At 39.2% G+C, this 25018-nt stretch overlaps 1 protein-coding gene across 1 annotated transcript in view; it reads left to right on the top strand.

Moving 5' to 3' along the window:
* LOC139726269 (uncharacterized) overlaps positions 1 to 24531 on the top strand; it is a 59668-nt gene extending 35137 nt beyond the window's left edge. Inside the window, exons 2-3 of the mRNA XM_071637336.1 lie at positions 17234 to 17581; positions 24395 to 24531. Of these exons, the coding sequence (XP_071493437.1) occupies positions 17234 to 17581; positions 24395 to 24526 (480 nt within the window). The 3' untranslated portion in view covers positions 24527 to 24531. The remainder of the gene's footprint in view (positions 1 to 17233; positions 17582 to 24394) is intronic.
* Positions 24532 to 25018: the final 487 nt, after the last annotated feature.

Raw genomic sequence — 25018 nt, 5'->3', positions numbered from 1 at the left:
TTACACTTGTAAATTTTTGCTTAGCCCTGGACCAACGGTGGGGCTAAGGGGGGGCCTTAGCCCCACCGTTGGTACGGGACTATCCTTAGCCCACTTTCTGTTTACACTCGTTTTTGCCAAAGTGGGCTAGCCCCACCGATAGTACAGTACTATCTGGCCCTGCAAAATAGCAGGGGTTAGCACCGCAATTGCGGTGCCAAGCAAGTGAGTGTAAACAGAACGAAAAAATAATCCTGGGCTAAGCGACGGAGACGAAGTCCGACCCTCACTGACCAATCAGAAACGAGGTAATCAAGTGCTACCGGTGCATGTACGTGTACGTGTACGTGTACAGTACACAGCGTAATTATGAATATTCATGTGGTTTGGAAAGTCCGGGGCTAAGAAATACGAGTGTAAAAAGGTCAGTTTTCTCCTTAGCCCCGGACAAGAGATAGTACGGGACTAATTGGCGAGTGTAATAAGCTGAAAAAATTGGTACGGGACTAACGATAGTCCTGGGTCAGAGAAAGTCCGGGGTTAAGAAACACAGTGTAAAAAGCCCTTGAGTATTCCACAGTCAGAAAATACAGCTGTTTCCAAACTTTTGTGCCTTACATTATGTACATATTATCTGCTAGCGAACCCATCTACCATCACCAAAATAGTATGAGTGGGTTCATTTTATAAAATTTAGATAGATAGATAGGTAGATAGATAGATAGGTAGAAAGATAGATAGATGGGTAGGAAGGTAGATCAATAAATCAATGAATTGAATAATGAATGTATGCTGGAATAAGTAATGAGTGAGTACACGTACATTTGAATGAATTTATATGATTTATTTTTCCACTCATTCATTCAGTTGTACATAGTTTTGTTAGGTTGTACTGGAATGTTAATGTGATCAAATTAATGGATCCAAGAGAAACCTTTTTTTTTATGGTCCTACAATATTTGATGAATGTTGACCTTGCACTTTCCTATCTAACCTATTGCTATTTCCTTAAATAAAGCCAAATGAAATCAGATGACAATGTTCATTTCACTCTGACAAAAGTTTATATTAATTCTCAAAATGTAAAACATTCATCAATGTTTATTGCACCCAGCTGTTTATTAATTGCATCATGTTTTTGCCAAGGAATATTGTGCCCAACGTCTTTTATGATGAAATATTATTTTGAATGCGAGCATTGAACAGGATTTCATTCCGGAAATGTCCCAGGAAGTGGAGATATTGCTGATGTGTAGGGTAGTGACTAGTGGGCTCTTCAGTTGGTTTGTTCAATTTGTAGATATGTACACAAAGCCAGCCAAAAGACTTTTAACCCATTGAGGACGGACTGATTTCGCTATAACACGCATTTCCCATAGACACCTGCCCGAGTATACTCGGGACTCATCCTCAATGGATTAATGGGTTGCAAGTGTATGAATGAAAGCCCTTCATGTTTAAGTCAACTGTGATATATGTTCTGCTGGCAGTCAGCACATCATTGTAATGAGAAACAATTGTGAATATGGATCGCTAGGGAATTCTTTGCAAGTCAAAATACAATCCTTAACAGCGGGGAGGTAATTCAATTTAAGTGTATTCCCCCTGACTTTTTGCTGTTTGAGTTGACCAGTGCTAATAGTATACAAATCAGACTCTTTCTTTACGGGACTTAAGATTAGGTTTCCCTAAGTCTCACTGGTCAACTTGTCCCAAATGAGTGGACAGAGTAAATGACCACTCAGTCAATAATTGTCTGATGGGAACTGTTTGGGATGGTCTATTTGGGAGGGAAGCTACGCCACGGGCAGAACATTGATCCGTGCATGCGATAAGCCTGACTTTTCAAATTCTGGTAATCATGGGTTTAGCTGGAAGTGCCTCCTTTCCATGACATTAAATGCAATTCACTTCAATTGACACTTGTGATTTATTGTGGTAGTTGTCTACCTATTATTTTTTTTCTTTTGAGGTAACATGTTAGCAGAATAACAGTTTGCTTTTTTCACCCTTCGCATAATGTTCTTCTCATAATTAGATAGTTATGATTTCTCATTTTTGGATAGTAATCATATCATCACAGCATATTATGAAAAACAAAATTGCATATTTACTTTAAATAGCTGTGACATCTGGGTCATGACATGATACAGTGCACTCCTGTTATAATGAATACGGTTATAACGAAATACAGGTTACAACGAAGTAAAACTTCAGGTCGCAAAATTATCCACTCTATGTATTTTTATTGTTTAATTGTTTGGTTATAACGAAATTTCGATATAACAAAAGAGAACTGCCAGTCCCGAGGTCTTTGTTATAACGGGAGTCCACTGTAATATGATGATAATGATGGTAATGATAACTTATAATGATGTCCATGATAACTTTAATAAAGACTATGATAATGATAACAGTAATAGTAATGATACCATGATCAAAATGATAATAACAACAATAATACTGTGATAATAACGGTGATCATGGATACTGCTTCATGATGACTAATGTGACATCTCATTCAACAAAATTCCAGAGAGAAGGATCGGATCACAGAACTATAGAAGTCCCTTCCATGCATCCTTGACTCAAGTTTACCCAGAAAACTTGGCTTGTCCTGGGCAGGTTGTAGGGAATGAGGCCAAGACCAAGACTGCAATAGGTGCGAGGAGAGCAATCTGCCTAAACCTCAATTTCCCCCCACATTGCCAGGACGTTTGTCCACTCACAAACTAACTGGGAGTATTTACACACCTCGTTGGACTAATCCCTTCAATAATAGGGGATCATCCCTTCCCAGGCATCCCCCACCACCAGCAGGCAGCCAGGTCTTCCTAAAATGCTATGAGGACATCCCCAGCTGTCCCCTCTGTATAAACTACAGAAGGCAAAACTGGACTGGTGAACTTTTCAACCACTGTCCACTCCACTTCCTCTATTCAGAGGTAAAAAAGGAGGACAGTTATATTCAGAGTGCGCTAACCCAGGTTTGTTGATTAGATTGCAATGAAGCATCTTGAAGAACTCTGAAGAATGCAAACCGTTTCTGGCATTCCATCAAATTCCTGTGAAGGCAAAAAGCAAGTGAAATACTAAATCAAGTGGCAGAGTTATCATTTGTTCAATTATTTCATTGACTTAACTTGCTTGAGTCATTGAAATTTTCATATGGGGATTATAATATTTCTGGTATGAAACAGCTTGGCAAAGTGCTGTACTCTTTTTTGAGATCTAAAGGAGAAAGTCACTGTTATTACATAATGCAAAATTAAACTTGCATATTCTTGGATGTTGTGTGAGTTTTGTTGTTGTTGTTATTGAAACCAGGCATAAATGATTACCCTCCATATCACCTCTCTTTGATTCCGACCCCCCCCCCCCCAACAAAAATGATAACATGTACTGCTGTAAATCTCCACATTGAGCAGTGCAGTTAAGTCATTTTGTAGATATCTGGCTAGGTGTTGGGCATTTAAAGCAACAATTCATCAGGAGTAGGCCAGTAGGTTTAGTCCTATACACTGACTTCATTCTAGTGACCTGAAAATTTCCATGGAGAGAGTTGCACAGGAAACTTATTAATTTGATGAGACCTGTTTTTACTTCAGTTCACCATTATGCATCCCCCTGTCTTTTGTTGGAAAGAGGAACTAGGGGGCCCCCATGGCTGGAGCTGTCACACTTTTGTTGCGTCGGGCTTGACGGAGACAGGGACCTGTTTTTTTTTTGCGAAGAAATTTGAGCTGCGTTACGTAGATTGAAAACCTGTGAGATCCTACACATTGATGTGTGTACGTGTGTTAGGGTGGGTGGGCATGAGGGTAATACCTTTACACTGAAAATAGCTTTAACCTTTTGTGTGCTAGGGCTTTGAGTGCTGATTGGCACAGAAAACCCCATAGCATTGTACACTGTCTGAAGTCCCTGGCACAGAAAGGGGTAAGGGCCTATGATACCAAGTATGGATGTAGGAAAAAATACTTGGTAATGGGGTTACTGTAAGAGTGGATATTTTCGCGTGAGTAATTTTTCACGTTTGACCGGGTAAGATGGATTTTGTGTGTTTTTAATTCCGTGTAATCAGGACATTAACTACTGGAACATATGGCATGCAAAAATATTTGCGTACTCTTATTTTCGTGCGAGCGTCTGTTTGCGTGAAATGCGTGAAAATTTCCACACCACGAAAATTCCCACTTTTACAGTACGGTACCAGGTAATGTTGGGAAGTGCTCTCGTTAATTGGGTTGAGTTCAAATGAGTACATTCCCATGCATGTATATAGAATTGTTCACCCATTAATCAGGCACTCTGATTTGGTAGAGTCTACTCTAACAACCCTTTGTAATTCGATGGATCACATATAAATATACACAATCAGTCACTAGTGGTCAGTTCCATCCACTGGCCGTATGCTACGTATGTTATCTCATGCAACCATGCGTAACACGGGGAGTCACACTTTCACGGTTCTCTCGTGCAAATCTAGTAATACAAATTTACTGTGCAGGAGGCATGGGCAGAGTGCATTTTCGTTAATCATATCTAATTTTCCCCTTTTTATCATTACTAAAAATAGGAAAATATACTCACTTCACACACCAAAAAAAAATGCATTTTCAGAGCTTACAGTTGATATTTTTTTCCCCCAACAGGTCACAGTTCCTATTAAAGAAAACCTACAAAACTATTGTTGTTTTGAGATATAGTAGGCCCCTACTCTGTGTTCTTCATGTATGTTCAAATAGAGTTGGTGCTGTGCGCCGGCACACCACCAGAGCGTTATCGCCTTGTTAGTCATTTTAGTTTTTATAGTAAGAATTAACCTTAGAGTCTGGGGATACCCCTTCTGTCTGCCATGTGGAGATTCAGTATAGGATTACTCCACCACTGGTCTATGTCTGCTGCAATGGAAAGTATACATGGTACCCAACTGCAATTCTGACTCAAATACATTTATATTGTATGAAAAATGGATGATATTTCAAAGGGAGATTTGCAGTTTCAACAAATGAAGCAAACATGAATATGAGCCATTTTTAAAAAGTGAAATCATCATCAAATAGAAGAACATTGACAAAATTGTCACATATGTTTCAATCATTCTCTTTATTTTTCAGGAGATCTAATCTGAAATGTCTGAAAGTGATGAAAAAGGATGTAGCAATGTTTACATTTAAGCTCTTGAAGTGCACATTTTTATTTTGATATGTTAAAATGTGATATGTTATTTGCCAGTTGCTGTAATATTTGAACAATTTTACAGTGCAGTTTGAGAACCAGTGTGTATAAAATGGACAATATTCAATAAGAAATGATTATCATGTGTGCAATATGGATATAACAAGATATATTTTATCACTCTTTATTTCACACACTTGCCAAGACGATTGACCATGGTTTGTATTGTCACAGAATCTCAAGAGAGGGTTGGGTGGGGGTGGGGGGGGGGGGAGGTGAGGGGGTAAGGGGGTGAGGGAGCTGAATTGGGAAGGTGAGGTTGAAGAATGGGAAAAAAGGTTTTACAGTAGTACTCTGACCCTGGCCAGGAATGAGTTGCACCTCTGCCCACTCATGATCACCACCAACGATGACGACTGCGGCTGGTTAATGTTACCTGGGGAGAGAGATGGTAAAGTTAGGGGAGATACGGGTGATTGATCGGCGCGCAAACTCAATTTCGAGGGCGAGGTTCGCCCGGCCAGCCAAGCTGGGCACACTTGCCGGGTGTGTGTGTGTGTGTAGAATGAATACGACGGTGGTACTGACCTCCAGCAGTTGAAATGGTGAGGGTTGATATCAATACTTAGAGAGGGACGTGGGCTGATCCAGGATGGATTATAATTATTGACACTTTGAAAAGAGAGATAGGGAGAGACAGAAAAAAAAAGAGTGGTGGATTTGGGTGTTCATTTGTTGGTAAAGGTTACTCTACCAGAATGAGTTTCAGCCCTATACTGAAAGAGCTATATTTGGAATGGCAGGTACAATGTGTAATATTGTGCATACCTATCGTTTGCAGGCCCCCGTATGTTTGATTGTTTAGGAGCTCATGCATTTCTCTTGTCTGCAATAGAAATGTCAAAGTAAGGACAACTTTGCAAAGTAACATGCATTTCCTCTCCAAAGTTGATTTTAATATTCATGAATGAAATTGAATATGAAATAAAAAGATTTAGTGGCTTAGAAATTTCTGAATGGTATTGGTTATGCAAATTAGTTGAAATGATGATGTTATTGCCTCACAATTCTCCATTTACCTGAACTACCATTAAATACTTTGCCTTCTTTGAAATAAACTGAAAAATATAATTAAATTTTGTCCTTTATGTCCAATTATTGTTGTGTTGTAATAGCCTTGTAATGATAACATTTGGTGTGAAAGGGTCCCCAAAACTAAATTATTGACCCCAAAACCCAATTTTATGATTTGAATATTTTCAGTAATGATAAGTAATATGTGCATACAAGTGTCATTTTGTTCTGAAACTGAAAATTATAGGGGGTCATGTTTGTGCATACATACATGTCAATATATTACACTGTGCTACGACTTGATGAAGGCAAGAATTTAGCCGGCAAATGAAGACATCAGTTGGAAAAAGTGTTTCACATATTACAGGCTGTATATATACATGTACATGCAAGTCCAATATGATAACTGTCACGGGTATCGTATAATTTTTTTAGGGTGCCCTGAAGTAGAACTCTGCCCGCATTTGATCCCAAGCTTCAGGAAGTCTAGATGGCCTGGACTTGGGGTAGGGGGTATTCACCAAATTAATTAAAACCAGTATCTGGGGTCAGCGTGTCTCTCAGGATTCTAAGCTTGATTACCCCCATCCACAACATGTACACGCCTCACTAGCTCCACGCACTCTTCGGTACTTGGGTCAAGTCGTTATTATGACCAGAAAGAAAGAGAGAGCAAGGGGAGGGGGAGGGGGGGGGGAAGGAAAATGAAATGATTTTCATGGAAGTTCCTTTGATGAGATGGGGTCACTGTCAGTCAGGTTTGTACAGTTAGAAAAAAAAAATCAAACAAAAACTTATCATTCCACTGTCCAGGCGATTATAACACTATTGGCAACATAGCATGAATTGTAATTATAGTGATCCTGCTCCAACATGACAGGTGGAAATGACCATTTTTATGCCTCCGCCACGAAGTGGTGCCGGAGGCATTATGTTTTCGGATTGTCCGTCCGTCCGTCCGTCCGTCCGTCCGTCCGTCCTTCCGTCTGTCCGTCCGTCCTTCCGTCCGTCCGTAATAAATTTTGTGGACAGGGTAACTATCAAAACCTTTTAAGGTATCCTAATGAAACTTGGCATGTATGTGTATTAGGGGGTGAAGTTGTGCCTATCAACTTTTGGGTGCACATGGTCAAGGTCAAAGGTCAAAAGGTCAAGGTCAAATACATAAAATTTCACTATTTCCTCCATATCTATGCAATGCCTGAAGATATTTTCTTGAAACTTAGTGTATACATGTATTACCCAATTAAAATTCTCTGGTGAAAGTTTTGGGTCATGAGGTCAAAGGTCAAAGGTCAAAAGGTCAAGTTAAAATATTAAAACTTCGCTTTTTTCTCTGTACCTTGGAAATTGTTCAAGGTATCTTCATGGAACATAGTATATATACATGTACTGACTGGCAGTTATTATCTAGAGAAGCTAGGGTTCATAGGGTCAAAGGTCAGGGGTCAAAGGTCAAGTGCAACACTTCAAATTTTTACTATTTCCCTCATACATGTATTTATGTAATGCCAGCAATTTTTTTCTTCTTTGCACTTGGTGTATGCATGTATAACCTAGATTATGTGGAAATTTTCTTTTTCTCTTTTTTTTTTTTGGGGGGGGGGGGATTTGCCTCAAAGGTCAAAAGGTCAAAGATCAAGGGAAAGTGCTGAACTAACTTTTTCCTCCATATCTCAGAAGTTGCTCAAGTTATCTTGAAACTTACTACATATTTATGCATGTTCTGCCTGACAGTGATTATCCTATGAATTTTAGGGTCAAAGGCCAAAAGAAAATGGTAACAGTGTACTTTTCAATACAGAAATTACACTTTTTCTCCATACCTTGAAAATTACAGTATGCATACACTTATGAATGGGTCAAAGTCAAGTTAAAGTCCTTGAATCCCCAAATACATGCTCTCCTATTCATCTAATTAAACCTAGGTAAAGGAAGGTGAACATTCAACACATTTGTGACAAACATGTAATTTCAATATTTTGCCAATATTGTGAAAATGTAATTATACATTGTCCACATGTACTATAGACCTATTAGGAGAATCATGCATTATGGCGGAGGCATAGCAGTCGCCTTAGCGACATTTCTAGTTAAAGGGATGGTATAGTACTGGTTGAGGTGAGAATTCAGCTTTTAACTTTTTGTGAGATACTTAGAAATGACTTTATGAAATATGAAAGAGCATACAATTTTTAAGAGGTATTCAAAGCTTGTTCGTTGAAAATCTGTTTTGAAATGGCCGAGTCCCACCTTTTATTAGGATCGCTTTGTTTTGGGTATCTCTGCCATTTCAAAACCAATTTTCATCAAATAAACTTTGAATTCTGCTAAAAATTATATGCCCTTTTATATTTCATAAGAGGTTTCTCGTTATCTCAAAAAAGTCATAAAAAACAACAACACCAACAATGGAAACCTGAAACCCCATCTCCACCGAAACTGTACCATCTTTTTTTTTTCAATAGGTGAAGGTGCATTCACACAGTATGAATTGAATTGTCCATATTTGCTACCAGTGTTTTGTAGTGAAAATCAGCCAGGCGGTTTATAACTCTCAAGAACCTCAAAATGCTTATACATTTTGCACTGACGGCCCTTGAATGAATCTAGGAATTCCATTGGTTGGAGTGACAACTTGATTATTCAGTATTGGAATAGTGCATGAAGTATGTTTTCTTCAGCTCATTAATGACGAGCACATTTGAAGATCTCAACAGATTCTTATGACGAATGAGTGTTCGGCTTCATGGTTTATATAGTATGCTAGTGACTGTACAATGTAAGTGCTAACAAGAGCAGGAGGGCCTTTGCAAACGACTTGGAGAGAGGTTGATCTTGCTTCGTGTTCCACTATGTTATGTTGCAGGAGGTGACATCCCTTTGTTAATGTTTCCATGTAGTGTTGGTTCAGCTGGAGCGTAAATGTGGAGGGCGTAACCACCCAATGCTCAGCATGGGGCATGGACAGACAATTTAATTGCTTTCCTGAATAACAAAAGAACAAATAAAATTGGCACACCATCCTAAAAGACCTTGCAAACATGGAAGTGATTAATGGGATTAATGGGGGGATTTCCCCACTTAGTGACATTTCTTTAAAGGCATTAATTACAATTGTACCATTAGCAGGTGAAACAAAAGTTCAGCTAAAGTGCTTCAAAATAGTTCTAAAATGTGAGTTAGGGATAGAAACAACTAATTTAAAAATGTTAATCAGTGTAATGAATGTTAAGTATTGTTAAGTATACAAATTGGGAAAGATAGTTGTAATAAAATTGTTTCTAGAATAAACCATCTACAGTTATGGTTTATTGAGAAAAATAGTGATATCTCGTAATATTTATACCCCCGCCAAACGAAGTTTGAAGGGGGTATATAGGAATCAGCGGACGGTCGGGCGGTCGGGCGGTCGGTCGGGCGGTCGGTCCGTTGCAAATCTTGCGTCGCGAACTACTTCCTCAGTTTTCAACCAATTCCCATAAAACTTGGCACAGATGTGTGCCTTGGGTTGTAGATGTGCAAGACATATTTTTTGACAGTACCCAAAAGTACGTTGCCATGGTAACGGCATATTATGGGCAAAAATGGGTACAAATCTTGCGTCGCGAACTCCTCCCACAGTTTTTGATCAATTTTTATGAAATTAGGTACAGATGTTCATCTGAATATGTTAATGTGCAAGACACATATTTCCGCAGTGGCAAAAAGTGCGTTGCCATGGTAACGGCATGTTATTGGTAAAATATAGGGCAAAATGCTTCATGGCAAAACTGCTTCATCAGTGTTCTTCCAATTCTCATGGAATTCATATTGAATGTTTGTCTCAGGATATAGGTCAGCATGACACATTTCTTGACAGTGACAAAAAGTATGTTGCCATGGTAACAGCTCACATATTATGAGCCAAAATGATGGAAAATTTTGTGTTGCAAACTACTTCCTCAGTTTTTGCCCAATTTCCATGAAACTTGGTACAGATGTGTGCCTTTGGTTGTAGATGTGCAAGACGCATTTTTTGACAGTATCCGAAAGTACGTTGCCATGGTAACGGCATATTAATGGCAGAAGATCAAGGAAAGATCTTGCGGATTTAACTACTTCCTCAGTTTTTGAACCAAAGCTTATGAAATGTGGCACACACCTTGATCTTGGTGGGAAGATGTGGAAGACATTTTTCGGACGTGTCGGAAGCTGCGTTGCCATGGTAACGGCATATAAATGGCAGAAGATCAAGGAAAGATCTTACGGATTGAACTACTTCCTCTGTATTCGACTGAAGCTCATGAAATGTGGCACACACATTGGTCTTGGTGGGAAGATGTGCAAGACATATTTTTTGGACGTGTCGGAAGCTGCGTTGCCATAGTAACGGCATATTAATGGCGGAAGATCAAGGAAAGATCTTGTGGATTGAACTACTTCCTCAGTTTTTGACAAAAGCTTATGAAATGTGGCACACACAATAATCTTGGTGGGAAGATGTGCAAGACATATTTTTCGGATGTGTCGGAAGCTGCGTTGCCATGGTAGCGGCATTTAAATGGCAGAAGATCAAGGAAAGATCATTCCTTGGGTAAGACTGTCGTCACGGGGCGGGGGTATTAATCACCTTCAGTGATATTTCTAGTTTAGGCTTTATCTGTATATGGTAGGATGTTTTGTAATACAACTAACCTACACATATGCATCAAATGTGATAACTCAAATATTTTTTGTATATCTGTCCCCAATGGTAAACAATAACTTTAAACCAAACTAGTTTTTCAAAGACCTTTTGTTACCTATCCATTTATCAACTAACTATATTGTAACTACCTAACTAACTAAATAAGTAAATGAATAGATAAATAAATATTTAAGTGAATAGATAAATAGATAAATAAATAGCTATAAATATATGTTTTTTACATAATTATGTATGTATGTATGTTATACATAAACATATCAAATTGAAGTTAAGCCTGTAATTATTGTACTGAGCCAGGTTTTAGGCCTACTGCACACTCCTACATGCCCACTTTCCTGTTTGTAGTGTGTTAATGTGATAAGCAACTTACCTGTAAAGCGCAATCATACGAAAAGCATTTAAAAAAAAATCTGGGCAGGTGGCCAGCTGTGGAAGCGAAAGAGAGGGAGAACGAGACAGAGGGGGAAAAAAATCTGCAAAATTAACCCCTCCCGTGTGACCTGGAAAACTGGGTAAGGCTAAAGCCGCATGGAGATCTGCACTTAGCGGAGGCGGTATGATGGCTAGGTGTTATGAGGCAGTTCATATGAAGTGCTGGTGTTTCATTGTCCCTAAATAAAGAAATTGACAGATAGGTTGGAGAAAGGTGATAAGGAATTTATCAGATATGATACAGGATTGTCATTTACACATTGTGTAGTAGACAATGATATGGGATATGAAGGTTTCATTAAGGAAGAACAAAATAACGATTAAGGATAAATCTCACACATAATGCCCATTAGAAAGAGATTGAAAAGGAATATTGTAACCAAATGAGCCATGTTCAGTTAAATTGATACCAGTAATTGAAATAGAAGAATCATGGTAGTGCCCGACTTGGAAAACAAGGGCATTCAGACCTTGGCCTAGAAAGCCATGTGGTCGACGAACTGATTCCATCCCTTCTTTACTTCTCAGGCTGGAAGGCAGATTTCCCTTTCTCAATTATTGCAAGGGTATTCATCACTGGAGAGCGATTGCTGAGGATAATGGTTACATTTTGTGCACTTTCATGCAGCCTGATTCATGTTCATGATGTCCTGCTTGGAAAGATATCCCCTCTTTTCTGATGCTGTATTAAAATCCCTGCTGCTTCAGTACCCTCCATTATTACTTCGCACCACCTGCGTGGGTGCACTGGCGATGTGTTAACCACTGAACGGGTTGCTACTCACGAGGACAGATCCCATTTAACACCTCACCTCACTCCCAAATTTTCTAGCCTTTATCCAGGCCTTTCCGCCATCCTCAGAATCTGCACCCAATCTCCATCCCTGGCAAAAGAAGGGTTCGCTGATGAAGGTCGGCAAGGATTACTGCCTCTTTTTTTTTTTCATCTCAAGGGCATCGTGGACAAGATGTTCCTCACATTTGTTTATGTTGACTTGAACTTCTCAAAGGGCTTTCATACTTACAGAAGAACTTCATACAAATTTTTCTCAAGCATGCTTTTCAAATGACGTTTGGCCAATCATGGTCCAGAGATGTAAATTGCCAACAAGGTGTCAACCGTTGATCATCCATCTTTTATTATGAAATATTGTGGTAAAACACCATACACAAGTGAGAATGGGCCTATTTATGGTATGAAGGCGCTTTCCATGGAATATTCAAGGGGTGTTCATATCACTGATTGACAAGCCGTGAAATAGTGTAAAACCAGAAATTTGTGCGAGCATGAGAAACTTTGTGAATTTCACGAGGAGCCAGGATTCGCAGAAGTAAAATATTGAAAGGTTTCACCTGACACGTGAACAATCAGCATGGAATGTCAGTGGCAATTTGTGCGAATTTCATGCTACAAAAAAGTCCATCGGCTCCATTTTGCGAAAGTTTCATGTCATGAATACACATGTATTTCTGGTTTTACAGTACATGACAAAGCTGGTGTATATGTCATGGTGTACGATTAGTGGTCCATGAGGAGACTGAACATGGCACGACCATGAACATGTAGAAATTAGCATAATGTACAGAAATGTGATTGCAAACGATGACTTTCGTATGTGTGAAACCACTCCCCGCATGTGTAAGGTGTAGTCCCAGTAGTGTAGTAGGTCAGGGGATTGAAGCATGAACTCATCCTTCTGCTCTTCATTACAGCATAGTCTCGAGTCTGGAAGAAATTACTGATATCATTGGATCAGCGGCTCCTGGGCAGTTTGTGAAATCAGTTGTTTTTAACACACATGTTTCATCAATACACCAAGTTGTTTTGGCTGTGGTATACTTGATTTACCGAAAACAAAGTGAACAAAAATTCTCTGAATATATGATCAAGATTCATTTTCCATGGAATTCCACTTTGCAGTCTGGAATTAGCAACAAAATACCCATTAATATGTACCACCAGCACCAAATTCTGCCAACATTAATGTCACCCTGTCTTTGGTAAAAAACTGTTCCTTGAGTTGAAGAGCGATGAGTACAGTGTAAAGAATATCATGTATATAAGGTTGTAAAATCTCTTGGCAGTGTTCACTGCAATCTCCTTGCAAGTTTTATCTTGAAAGACACCCAAGAACATGATCTGCAGGATGCTGTGAGCAAACTTTGAAGATGATGACCTCATTAGAAAATGGAGAGATGTTTATCCGTTCTGTTCTGTAACTGATGCCAGCATCTCTCAAGTTTCTCTGAGTGAGGATGTGACATGGGGGCAGTGTAAGTTCCCCTTTTTAGATGGGGGGTACGTGCAGAATCACTGTTGTAGCCCAGCTACCAATTTTGGCAACCATGGCGACGAGACTTGGCCTCTGGTCTTCATAGCATCATGCCAGGCAGCTGGAAGAAAAGTGGGATGCTGCTCCACGACTAAGATGCTGAGGCTGAGGATTAAAACCATTCCTCACAGATGTCAAATCCCATGTTTGCGCCCCATGAATACCGCCGGCACCAAACTCTTTAAACAGGTGTCCCCGTTTGTCTCGTCTGCCATCGTCTACCGGGGTGAGCAGAAAAAGCATCATCCTCATCATCATCATCATCAGAAAAAGTGCAGTGACACTGTATGTCTTGCCCAGAAGAGAATCTCACATTCATGCTCCTGCTTGCCTGCCTGCCAGTGATGCCACGGATTGCATCACTTGTGCTGGTGCCTACCACTCAGGATCCTTAGTATTGCATAGAAGTGGATTGAGATGTTTGGAGGTGGATGTTGATTATAGGGGGTGTCAATATACCCCAATAAGCACATACCCACATACCCACACATTTTGCCTATGTCAACAGAAACGAGGCAATGGTACAGAGAATCAATTTTTGCTCGCCTGAGTGATGGAGGTGTTGAATTCATTAGATAGATCAGATCAGATTAGATTAGAATAGATTAGGCTAGTATTAGGATTAGGTTCTTTATTATTTTCTTACAATTTCCTACATCTGAAGATTTAAAGTGTCTAATGATTATCATCAATTACTGCATTTTAAACGTTACCCCTTCAGCACTAAATTAACTGAGGCACCTGGACTAAATGAAGAACTAGCTGAAGAACAGCCCTGGCTGATGTTAGTACTGTGAATAATTAAAATGAATGAATAAAAAAAAAAGCGATATTTAAGCTCTGCCCTCTGCAATCTTCAAAAATGAAAATAACAACAATAATGACAAAAACCCAGTGAAGCTAACTTTTGCAAAGTGACCCTTGACCTATCCAGGGCTGGAACAGATCATGCACAGGTTAATGATGACATTGATATATGTGTATTTGACCTTTGTCTTCCACAAGCTTTGCAACCAAGGTTGGGTAGAAAAAGAAAGTCTGTACATATTTATATCCATTCAAACTGTGATATACACATTTTGGAGAGAGACAAATGGATTTAAAAGGTGAATTAGAAATGGATACACAGCTACCAATAAAAATACAGATGAATAGATATAATAGGGATAGTCAAATAAAGGTAGATAAATACAGACAGGTGAATAGATGCATACATAGATAATTTTATGCATACAGAGAGAGAGATAGATAGATAGATAGATAGATAGATAGATAGATAGATAGATAGATAGATAGGCAGACAGACAGAAAGAGGGAGAGAGACAGAGATGAAAATAGAACAAGTTAAAAAAGGGGAAGTACATGATGAAAGAAGACAGGAGTCGGTAAAGCCTGCTGCAAAGTGCATTGTGCAGCACTTACACTATAGCAGTCGCTGATGAGAGTTTAGAGGTATTTGGGTACGCAGTTTCTGTACCAGTAGCAGACATTTATGGACAACATGTAAATCAAATGTTGACCCAGTTGCCATGACAACCATCCCATCTCCAGTTTTCCCCCTTCTGCCTGACACTGGACGTGAATGATGGGCATCTGGTTTCGGGGCAAATTGAGTTTATATAACCATAAATGTTTGATCTTTTGACTAGCTCAATGTTGCCATGGTTACCCAGCTTAAGTCAACGCACCATAGTTTCCCAGTGCTAATATTGACAGGCAAGCTAGCAGGATGTATAGGACATTAATCTTTTCTGATGGGGCTACCATGTATTTTTTCCTCTAAAGTCATGCATTCTTCTGTGCAATGGAATGAAGGGAAAAGACCCACCTAGTTTGTAGCCAGCGTTTAATGCATTTTTCCCACCAGCTGTTCCTACGGAATATTCTCTGATAGTGGTGTTCGCGCTTTCGCTTGTATCCAGCTCGTGCTCTCAGCTACAGCTCAAACAGAGCCTGCAGTATTTTCTGCAAGTCGAGTAAATCCTCTGCTGCTTTGTTTTTGACCTGGCTGTCAGGCTAAATGCCCTAGTTATATTTTACCACTCAATAAGTATGTTTTTTCCCCAGCCTTTCTTTGTAACAAAATAAATAATTCTTCGAAAGCATTGAATATGCTGCAAAAAAAGAAAAAAAAAATCTTTATATAATCATATGATCAACCATCCATTACTGATATAAGACTATATGCATGCTATATGGAGTAAAAAAAATATGGAGGATCTTGTATCTCTTCTTGCATATCTGGTGATTCACTACTCTACTTATATGGAGCTATATAATTAATGACACTTCTATATTTGCCAAATCAAAAACAGATTGGTTAATTGATAACTGAAATGTTGTTTGTCTAATGCTTTGCTCTTACATAATTGACCAATTGATATTCATCTTTCTCTTCTCTCATATTTAAAGATCCATTTCTAAATCAAAGGAAAGTATTGCAAATACTGACTGTTTCCAATCATTAGGAGAGGTATTTTTATCTCTCACGTTCATTGTTGCCCAACAAATATCCTTGTCTTGACCATTTACCTGCTTTGAGTGCTGACTGACTCATAAAACCCCATAAAATTGTACACACTGTCCAAAGTCCCTGGCACAAAAAGGGTTAACAATCAACCTTCCTAGTACAACAGCTCTTGGGAGAGAAGACTTTTTTTGTTGGCTGCATGGAATACCCAGAGGGGATAGTCTTTCTTCAAGACTGATGTGCTCATCACAGGAATGCAGAGCAGTCTTGAAGAAAGCCTACAGAGGAAAGACACCTGCAGGGTTGAAATGCAAAATACCTGTGCACATCCTGCAGGGAAACAATACTAGTATCTTTAATTGGTTGCTTGCTTGGTAGTGTGCATCCTGGGGTATCATGATACCCTGGAGGTTCAATGTACTATTGGCAGATTTAACCCTCCCAAGACTACACAGGCTTATATTGTTTAGTAACATTTTGCCCATGGGACCAAGAGAGTTCAGATTATGCAGCATGCTGTGGAATAGTGTTATGTACTGCTCTCAGAGTTGAGGAAAATATATGAATATATGGCTTAAGATGTGCTACAACCTTGGTTAAAATTTTCACCGTTTGTTGGATTTTGTTCTCAATCATACACACTTAAAAAGATTGGGCCTGAGATGATTATGTCAATCTTTTATTCATCAAAATATGTTTGACTGTGATATCCTGACAACAAGTTGGTTGCATATGCTCTTCAGAGCTAAATAGCTGTATATCAAGGAGATACACTTGCCATTTAATCTGTTCATTGTGTCATGAGGATAGGGAGGGGGACTCATGATAGATTCATATTCATTTATTGCAGAAGGATGTGAGGCACAAAAATAATTGAAAAAACAACCCTGCAAGACAGGAACATAAAATTACATTGACATGTAGTATGGGCAGTCATTGACAAGAAATAGGATACAGTTGATTTTATTTTATAGACCAGTCGATATAGACTGATATACATCATCAGGCATTTTGTTTTGAGACAATCTCATTTGCGACAATAATTCATCCATCTCACCTTTGCTTGGCTTCTAGCTCGATACCAGCTCCGACATCACCGAGAGACGAAAGATCCGAGCGGCTCTCCGCGAGCTTAGGGCCAACAACAACAACAATGTGGCCCACCCCCACTACCACAACCCGGTCTCGCCGGGGAGTAAAGTCTCCCACCACCAGTCGTTCCGCTACGAGCGCCGCCGCCGGCCAGAGAACGACGAGCAGACGAAGAAGCAGAGTCAGGATGATGATATCCTGTACCGGTCTCGCAGGAAACGGGAGACGGATGGAGGGGGAGGAGGAGAGGATAATGAAAACGAGGACAAGATAGATATTAATGCTAAAATCAGCGAGGCAGGCAGCGATGAACAGAAACTCACCAAACTGGTCAGTATCCTGTAATCCCAGACTTTGATTTGAAGTGATTTGGGTTGATTAGATTTAATTGATTGGCTTGTGTATCATCATTATACGAGCATCAAAATATAAGTTATTGTGATTGCATGGAATAAGATTCTTGTGTGAATGACAAAAGTTTGAAAAATGCAAATTCCTGATATCAAATCTTACTCTTTAATCCTTTTAAATTTTACATAAATTCATAGAAATGACACTGCACTTGCTGTGCAGCCCTCCTGACAAGTTTTCATATTCGAAATAACTAAGGTCTGCTGCTTTCAATCAATTAGGAAATTTGAGATATTTTTCACGTATAATATGCTAGATGAGGGACAGGACTTTAAAACCTGCAGTATAACCATTTGCAATGATTTCTAATTTAGAGAGAAAATGATGTCATGTGATTGAGAATGGTTTAATATAGCATTAGGTTTAATTTTGTCTTTAATGGCACAGACTGGAAGTGTGAAAATGAGTAAAACAAGGTACCGGTTCTCTCTTTTCTGACATGCACTAATGTGGATTGGTATGTAGGACTATGATATTTTAGTTTATATTTTTGGGGAAAAAAAGAATCATTTTCAGGTAATGGATTATCAATATTAAATCATTTATTGCTTTTTGCAAGAGAACAAAGAAAACCTTGGAAACATTTTTTTTTTTTTCCAGAGGTTCCTAAGTCTGTTCTCCATTTACCTGGGGGGAGGTCGTCTGGCATCATCGTCATCATCATGTGATTATATGATCTCAAGTGAAATCATTAATGTTGGGAAATGCTCTCAGCTCCGTTTGCAGGACACCAGTATAGAGACGAAACCCTCTGAGGAGTCTCTGACTTCCGGGTTCAGCACCCCGGCTAATCAAGTTAACATTTCACGACAGTTTACGTACGTGCTGCAGCAACATGACATTTCTGATAATTGCCACTCTGTGGGTGTATACGTTTTCTGACAAAGCATCGTTGGGGAGATATCTCTGAGAACTAACTATGCGGGAAGACGAGAGAGAGAGTCCCTAGGAAATGCTGTCGTTTTCACCCTGTCTAGCTGTTAAGTAGTGTGACAGGCAAACTCCCGGAGTGCCACGTTAATGCTGTCTACACATGAAAAGATCATTGACATAAGAGAGCTTGACTTCCATCTCGCAAGAAACATCGCAATGCTCCCAGTAAGGTGAATGCCCAGTGAAGTGCATCTCTCGATCTTCATCGCAAGGGATTAAGTTGTTGATATATAGAACGATGTATTTGGTCCACTGTCACAACTTGTTAGGCGACAGTTTAAAATTGATTTGTGGAGAAATCCTCCCCATGCAGTTGACTGGACTGGAGACAGAATGTAAACCTTACCGCCCTGTTCAATTTCTCAGATGTTTTAGAATGAAAATGCTTTTTATGAGTTGGAAAAGTAAAGCAATAATCTATTGAGTATTGATGGTTATTTTTAAGGTCTACTAATTTTTTGGTGTTTCACATGATTCACAATGTTGTAAATGATATGACTTGCATGTATGTGATTAAACAGCCCATGGATAAGGCCATGATTTTGATTTATTATTTTTCTTTGAAAAAGTTAATTCAAATTAATGAGAATCCAGCCATATGTATCCCTGTGATTGTATTTGTTAGAGGAAAATGCAGCATTGTGGTGAAGAATGTTAAGAAATTTGAATTTTGACTTTTAGCCTCTGTGAAGTGGGGGCAGGGATGTGGATGTTCAGAAACACAGTTTGGGGGAAAATGACAGTGCGCTAGACGTAGATGTCATAGCATAGGGATAGTGAAAGTGTATTCCGCTGGTATTCGATCGAGTCGTTCTTTCTCCGTCTCTTATTCTCTGTTCATGCTGAGGATAAAATTCCGGTAATAAATGAAGAAGTGTTGAGACGTTGGATCAAAACTTCTGAGACATGCAACCCTGCAAGTTTCTGCTTCTGAATTGATAGAACTATAAAGCAAGACAAGCTTCTTTTCCTCTTCTTCTTTTTTTGAAGTTAGTTTGTTCTGTTGTTGTAGATGGGAATAAACTATTCCACTGACAGTGGGCGGCCCGTATGAAAGGGGTAGCTTGATGGAAAAGCAAAGTGTTTCCCATTTCAGCAAATCTGTCGTGGCGTCTGATATGAGGGTATCATTTATTAGTACTTCCCATTGGTAGCAAGTCTTTTTATAAGGTAATTATGGATTTGATATTTACTTCTGTTTCCAAATTATGATGTGGATGTACAAGACGAATATTCTGTAGGGATATAAAAAAGCGGGTCAAATATTTCATCAAGGGAAAAACAAGAGAGTTTTGTGAATGGGGGGAAGCTATTTGCGGCCTTTATTTGTCTCCGTTCATAGTTCTGTCACACTGCCTTACCCGCGTCCAATCCAGACTGGGAAATCACTCCTAATTGATTGTCGGAATGAATCTTGTTTATGACGGGTGGGTGGGGGGGGGGGGGGGAATGGGACTAGTGTAATTGAGTAGGGCAGGTTAAAGAGGCAAGGCCAGTGCACATGCAATGGCAACTTTAGCGTAGAGACGTAAAGAGTGTCTGGGTGCAAATTGACACAGTAATTGATTGTCTGTGTCTTGTTCTATTACTGTCTCGCTCTGAGAGGTCACCATTGGATGGATCCAATAAAAGTGACACAAGAATTTGGTGTCTTGTTAATTTAATGAATGAGCATTAATACCAAAAAAGTGTGTTTTTCATTTTTATTTCTAAATTTAGAGTAACCTTCGGAATATCTGCAAACTCCAAACAAATATATTCAAATGAAAAGAAAAAAAGCAAAGTCTAGCCTTACAATGAATGAAGAGTTTACCATTTTAACATGATTGCACCTTTGGTTTTATTTTGATATTAGTGCAGCTATGTACTTGTATTAAAAACCTATTCAGAGTGTATATGTTGAAAGAGTATATGCACCCTTTAAAAACCAACATTTATAGTAGTATGAATGTAGTGACTTTAAAGAATCTTAAATGATACATCTTTCATGAGCTGAAAGTCTTCCATGTCCCATTAAAACACATTTTATCTCAGACCTATCAGTAAAAGCACAGGACTATTTGAGGAAGATATTGATGTAACAGTATTCAGAATGGATGCTGTGGTACCTGAAATTTGGGAGCCAAAAATTTCTTGTTTTACAGTTTTCATTATGCAGTACTCTGTACATTTCAACAACACATAGTCCCTATTGACCATGACATGTCTAACAATTCAAGATAAAGACAAGCATATGTATACATACAAAATAAAAAAATGGTTGCATATGAAACCAGAGTGATTAAGATTCACAGCCAATGTAAGATTTAGAAAGTTGTTATGATGTCATAGTTGAAAGAGTGGTAAATATTTTGCTCACTTATTTTGCATATCATGCTTATTCGTAGGTTTAATATTTGTGAAGCCAAGATACATTCATTTAATGCTATTTGCTTAAAATGATCACTGTCATTTTGTCTGTGCTGTTACCTACTATAGTACAATTATTATGTAAGTGCATGTTTGTACTTCATTTTTTTTTCTTTTTTCTTTTTTTTGGGGGGGGGGGGGGGTGGAGAAGACCTTAAATTTCCAGATTCAAAATAAATTTGTTTAGCTTTCAGCAACTTGTTTATTTCCAAACGGTGTTTTTCTGTGTGTTAGTAAATATTCATATAATGCAACAAAAGTGCAAAATTCATAATACAGACTGTCATCCAGCATGGTATGGATGTACACCAGCTTTTTAAAGCTTTTTAGCAGAGTAATTGCCCACTGTGAAGTACAGTTTGTTGCTTAATTTTCTCTGACAGTAGTATTGACTGGAAAAAAACACTTTTCTTTTAACTCTTGCAATGTACACTTGTGTACTTATGAGACTCAATTTTTTTTCCTCTTTCTCTTTTTTTTTTTAGTGAGATATTTTTAAGGGGTCTATTACATCAAGACTGTATTCAACCCTATGCAATAAATACATCTGTCATCTGATAGTACCTAGCCCACCCTTATGAAACGTTTCCTCCCCTGTCATGTTTTAGAGATTAGGTGCGAAAACACTCTAACGGGGTGCCTGGGAGGAAATACCGCTCAAACCTTCGTTCGCGCCCAACATCCCATAAAATTCTTCAGATCAGGTATGGAGGACTGATAAGCACATGAAAGGGAAAGAAAGAAAGAGAGAGGGAGGGACTGCATTTATGCTTTAGGTGATGGAGAGCTAAAATACTCCACCTCTAACCTGTAATGGAATCTTTGGTTACATAGAGTTTCAGCAGAAAAGGCGTAAATGTAGTGAGGGAGAAACTAGGATCACTGGAGTTTGATCATGTCGTGACCACCTGCAAAACTTTAAGCCGTTGAGGATGGACTGATTTTGCTACAACACACATTTCCCATAGACACCTGCCTGAGTATACTGGGGACTCGTCTTCAACGGGTTAAACTCTAATATCTCAGGAATCGCGTAATTCACATTCCTTCCAGATTACAGGTGTACGGGATGAACGGTTTGCTGTCTTTCGTTGACGACAGCTTTCCATCACAATACCAAGAGTGACGTTAAAGGTCTAGCGAATACCCTCATTGGGGTTTGCCATCGCTTGTTTGCCACAGGAAACACCTAATCCTTTTCTTATCTTGTGATATCCTTGACTGCCAAGATGCGTGTGAAGAAGGTGGAATCAGCGCCAAATATTGATTTTTTTTTATTTTGTCCATTTGAAAGGAAGTGCACCAGTGTCTAGTTGATACTCTTTAATTAGAATTTCACTTCAGAGCAGACTAATCCTTGGACAGATCCTATGATTTTTATTCTCCCTCTCTGCATGAAATGACAACTTTGCGGCCCACGGATATCGAGTGTTGAGTATTTGTGACTCATATAACTGATTACGATCCAGTCTTTGAAGCTGATATAGCCAACGTGACCACCGCAGAAATCTCATGCAAGATATCAAAAATTCTTGAAATATGATTAGTTGGTATTGAGACATGTGAATGCCAGCCCTTGCCATTTCCTGTCAGACTTGCATGCCTTCAATGTATTTCTTTTTCATTTTTTTTCTGAAATGGAAAAATGACCTTGGCATTTCCCCTCATTAAACTTGTGACGTGAAATTTCTTCATCAAGAGTTCAAACTTGGATCTACCTCACAGCTGTGGCCCACTCATATCTTTAGGCAGATAAGGCACCTCCAAGAACATCACAGGTTTGATTTCCTCACATTGCAAAACTTTCCAGAAAGCCTGCGTGGGGATAGGGGGCCTAATGGCTGAGCCTGCCTTACCCTGTTATGCCATCGTAAAGCGAGGATTTTTCGCAGCTTTGGACAGAACTATTTTCAGGGTTTGACCATGCCAAACAGACTTAGGTGTAATATTCATGAAAGGAACAGGAGACCTTACACTCCCTAAGATGACTTAAGTCCAAATATGTGTCAGAACTCTCGTTCCCTGTCGAATCATCGGGAGGTTCGTGTCTCGCGAGGAATTTGATCGATAAGTTCCCCATCATCAGTTCTGCTATAGCTGACCTGGCTTGTGCAGGCACTTTCATCACTTTGAACAATCCTTATCATAACTAATTGCCCCTGTTTGTCCTGAACATCCTTGCAAGTATACTAAACTCTTCATCTTGTTTTTTTGTTTGCATCTGTGTTTGGAGAATTTCAGTGACTGATGACATCTGTGCCGAATCGTAAAAGTCGGTTTGAATGTGGTTTCTGACTTTTGACCACCAGTCTTTGAGAACAACTGATGACCCCACGCAGGATGCTGCAGTGGTTCGATTTATGGACAAACAACATGTCTTCATAACACCTGGAATGCGACTGGTTCTGTGACCGCATTTCTAGCAAGCGATTGAGTCAAACGGGCCGTTACATCTATAAGCGATTGTGCTGTTCTGTCTAACGGAGGTCTTCCCCTGTAGTGTATTTCCTGGGTAATTAGTGCTATCCATCACTTTGCTGTTGTTTGCTGTTACGTCAGTGAGACTTTGATGAGAACGGATTACTCACAGGTGTTTCTTCCCCACCCCCCACCAGCAAGTTCGGATCAATTTGTTTCTCTTTGTCCGATGGGCAGAACAACAACGCGACATAAACCAAGCACTTGGTGAAACTGTCTGGACTTACAGCACTGTTCCACGGATATGTCTAATGCCGGAGCACAAACTTGTAGAGTCTAAGTTTGTTTTGGCAATAAACTATGTTGCACTTTGCCATCGACAAACATATATATTACCTCAAGCATCTCTTTAAAACGCTCTGCTGACTTTTAAGGAGATCATTTTATGCCCATGTGTGGTACTTCGGATGTTTATTGAAGCAGAAAAGTGCTGGTATCCGTCAGAGTGGAGGAATCAACCAGGCTGGTGCTCGGGATCGTTTTGACAAGAAGTCTTGCCACTATACTGAATAGCCTGTAAATTCTTGAAGGGTCTTCGTTGCGTGAAACATTCACCAAACTGGGGCAGATCCGGTCAGTCGTGGCAATGATCAGCAATGATTGATTCATCAATTCCATTCATCGTATCTTGGACCCCCCGGCACTTGATGGCGTGTCACTCCACTGACAATCTAACAATCCAGTCCGTCATATAGAATGCACCTGTCAATTTCTTCATACTGCTGAGGAAAGGCCCTATACTAGAAAGAACTCCAGCTCTTTATGTCAGTTTGGTTTCTAGTGTGGTGGATGGAATCATAGAAGATCTCTCCCACCTGCCTGTGTTTTTTCCCCCCTACTTTTTAAACCACCATGGTTATCATGGAAGAAGAGCAGCCACTCAACTTCCAATCTCTCTTGATTCGTTGGCAGCTTTCTGAGACCAGAGACTTCAACGACCGGAGGAAGGTTCGATCTGCGATCAGGGAGGTGAAGAGGAAGAATAGACAAGGTGAGCTTCTCAATCATGATTATTTTGAACTGTTGTACTTGCTTCATATGTGAATGGATTGTAGGGTCTACAATTGAAGATTTGATAGCAAAACCTAGACCAGTTTTATATATTTTGAAGGTCCTGTTTACCTTCGGGAGCAGTGATTTAAAAAATGTTCAGGATATCACTTGATGCGTATGTGTACGTCAGTTGTATCACAAAACATCCTACCATTTAAAATTTTTTGCAATAAAACCTAAAATATAAGGAGATATCACTATCTTTCTCGTTAAACCATAACTGTAGATGGTTTAATCTAGAAACATTCTTATTATAACTATTGTTCACATTTTGTATATTTAACAGTACTTCACACTGGTTATACTGATTAACATTCTTACATTGGTTGTATCTATCCCTAACTCACATTTTACAACTGTTTTGAAGCACTAAAGCTGGGTTTTTGTTTCATCTGCAAATGGTAGGGGCCTATAGTCAGTGGCCTACCATTGAAGATTTAATAGCAAAACCTGATAAGTGCCAGTTTTATATATTTTAAAGTT

The sequence above is a fragment of the Diadema antillarum genome, unplaced genomic scaffold, assembly GCF_040938485.1.
Source record: "Diadema antillarum isolate AM-2024a unplaced genomic scaffold, OU_Dant_1.0 seq00000082_RagTag, whole genome shotgun sequence".
In the NCBI taxonomy this organism is placed as follows: Eukaryota; Metazoa; Echinodermata; class Echinoidea; order Diadematoida; family Diadematidae; genus Diadema; species Diadema antillarum.
This window is presented reverse-complemented; position numbering and strand designations above follow the sequence as displayed.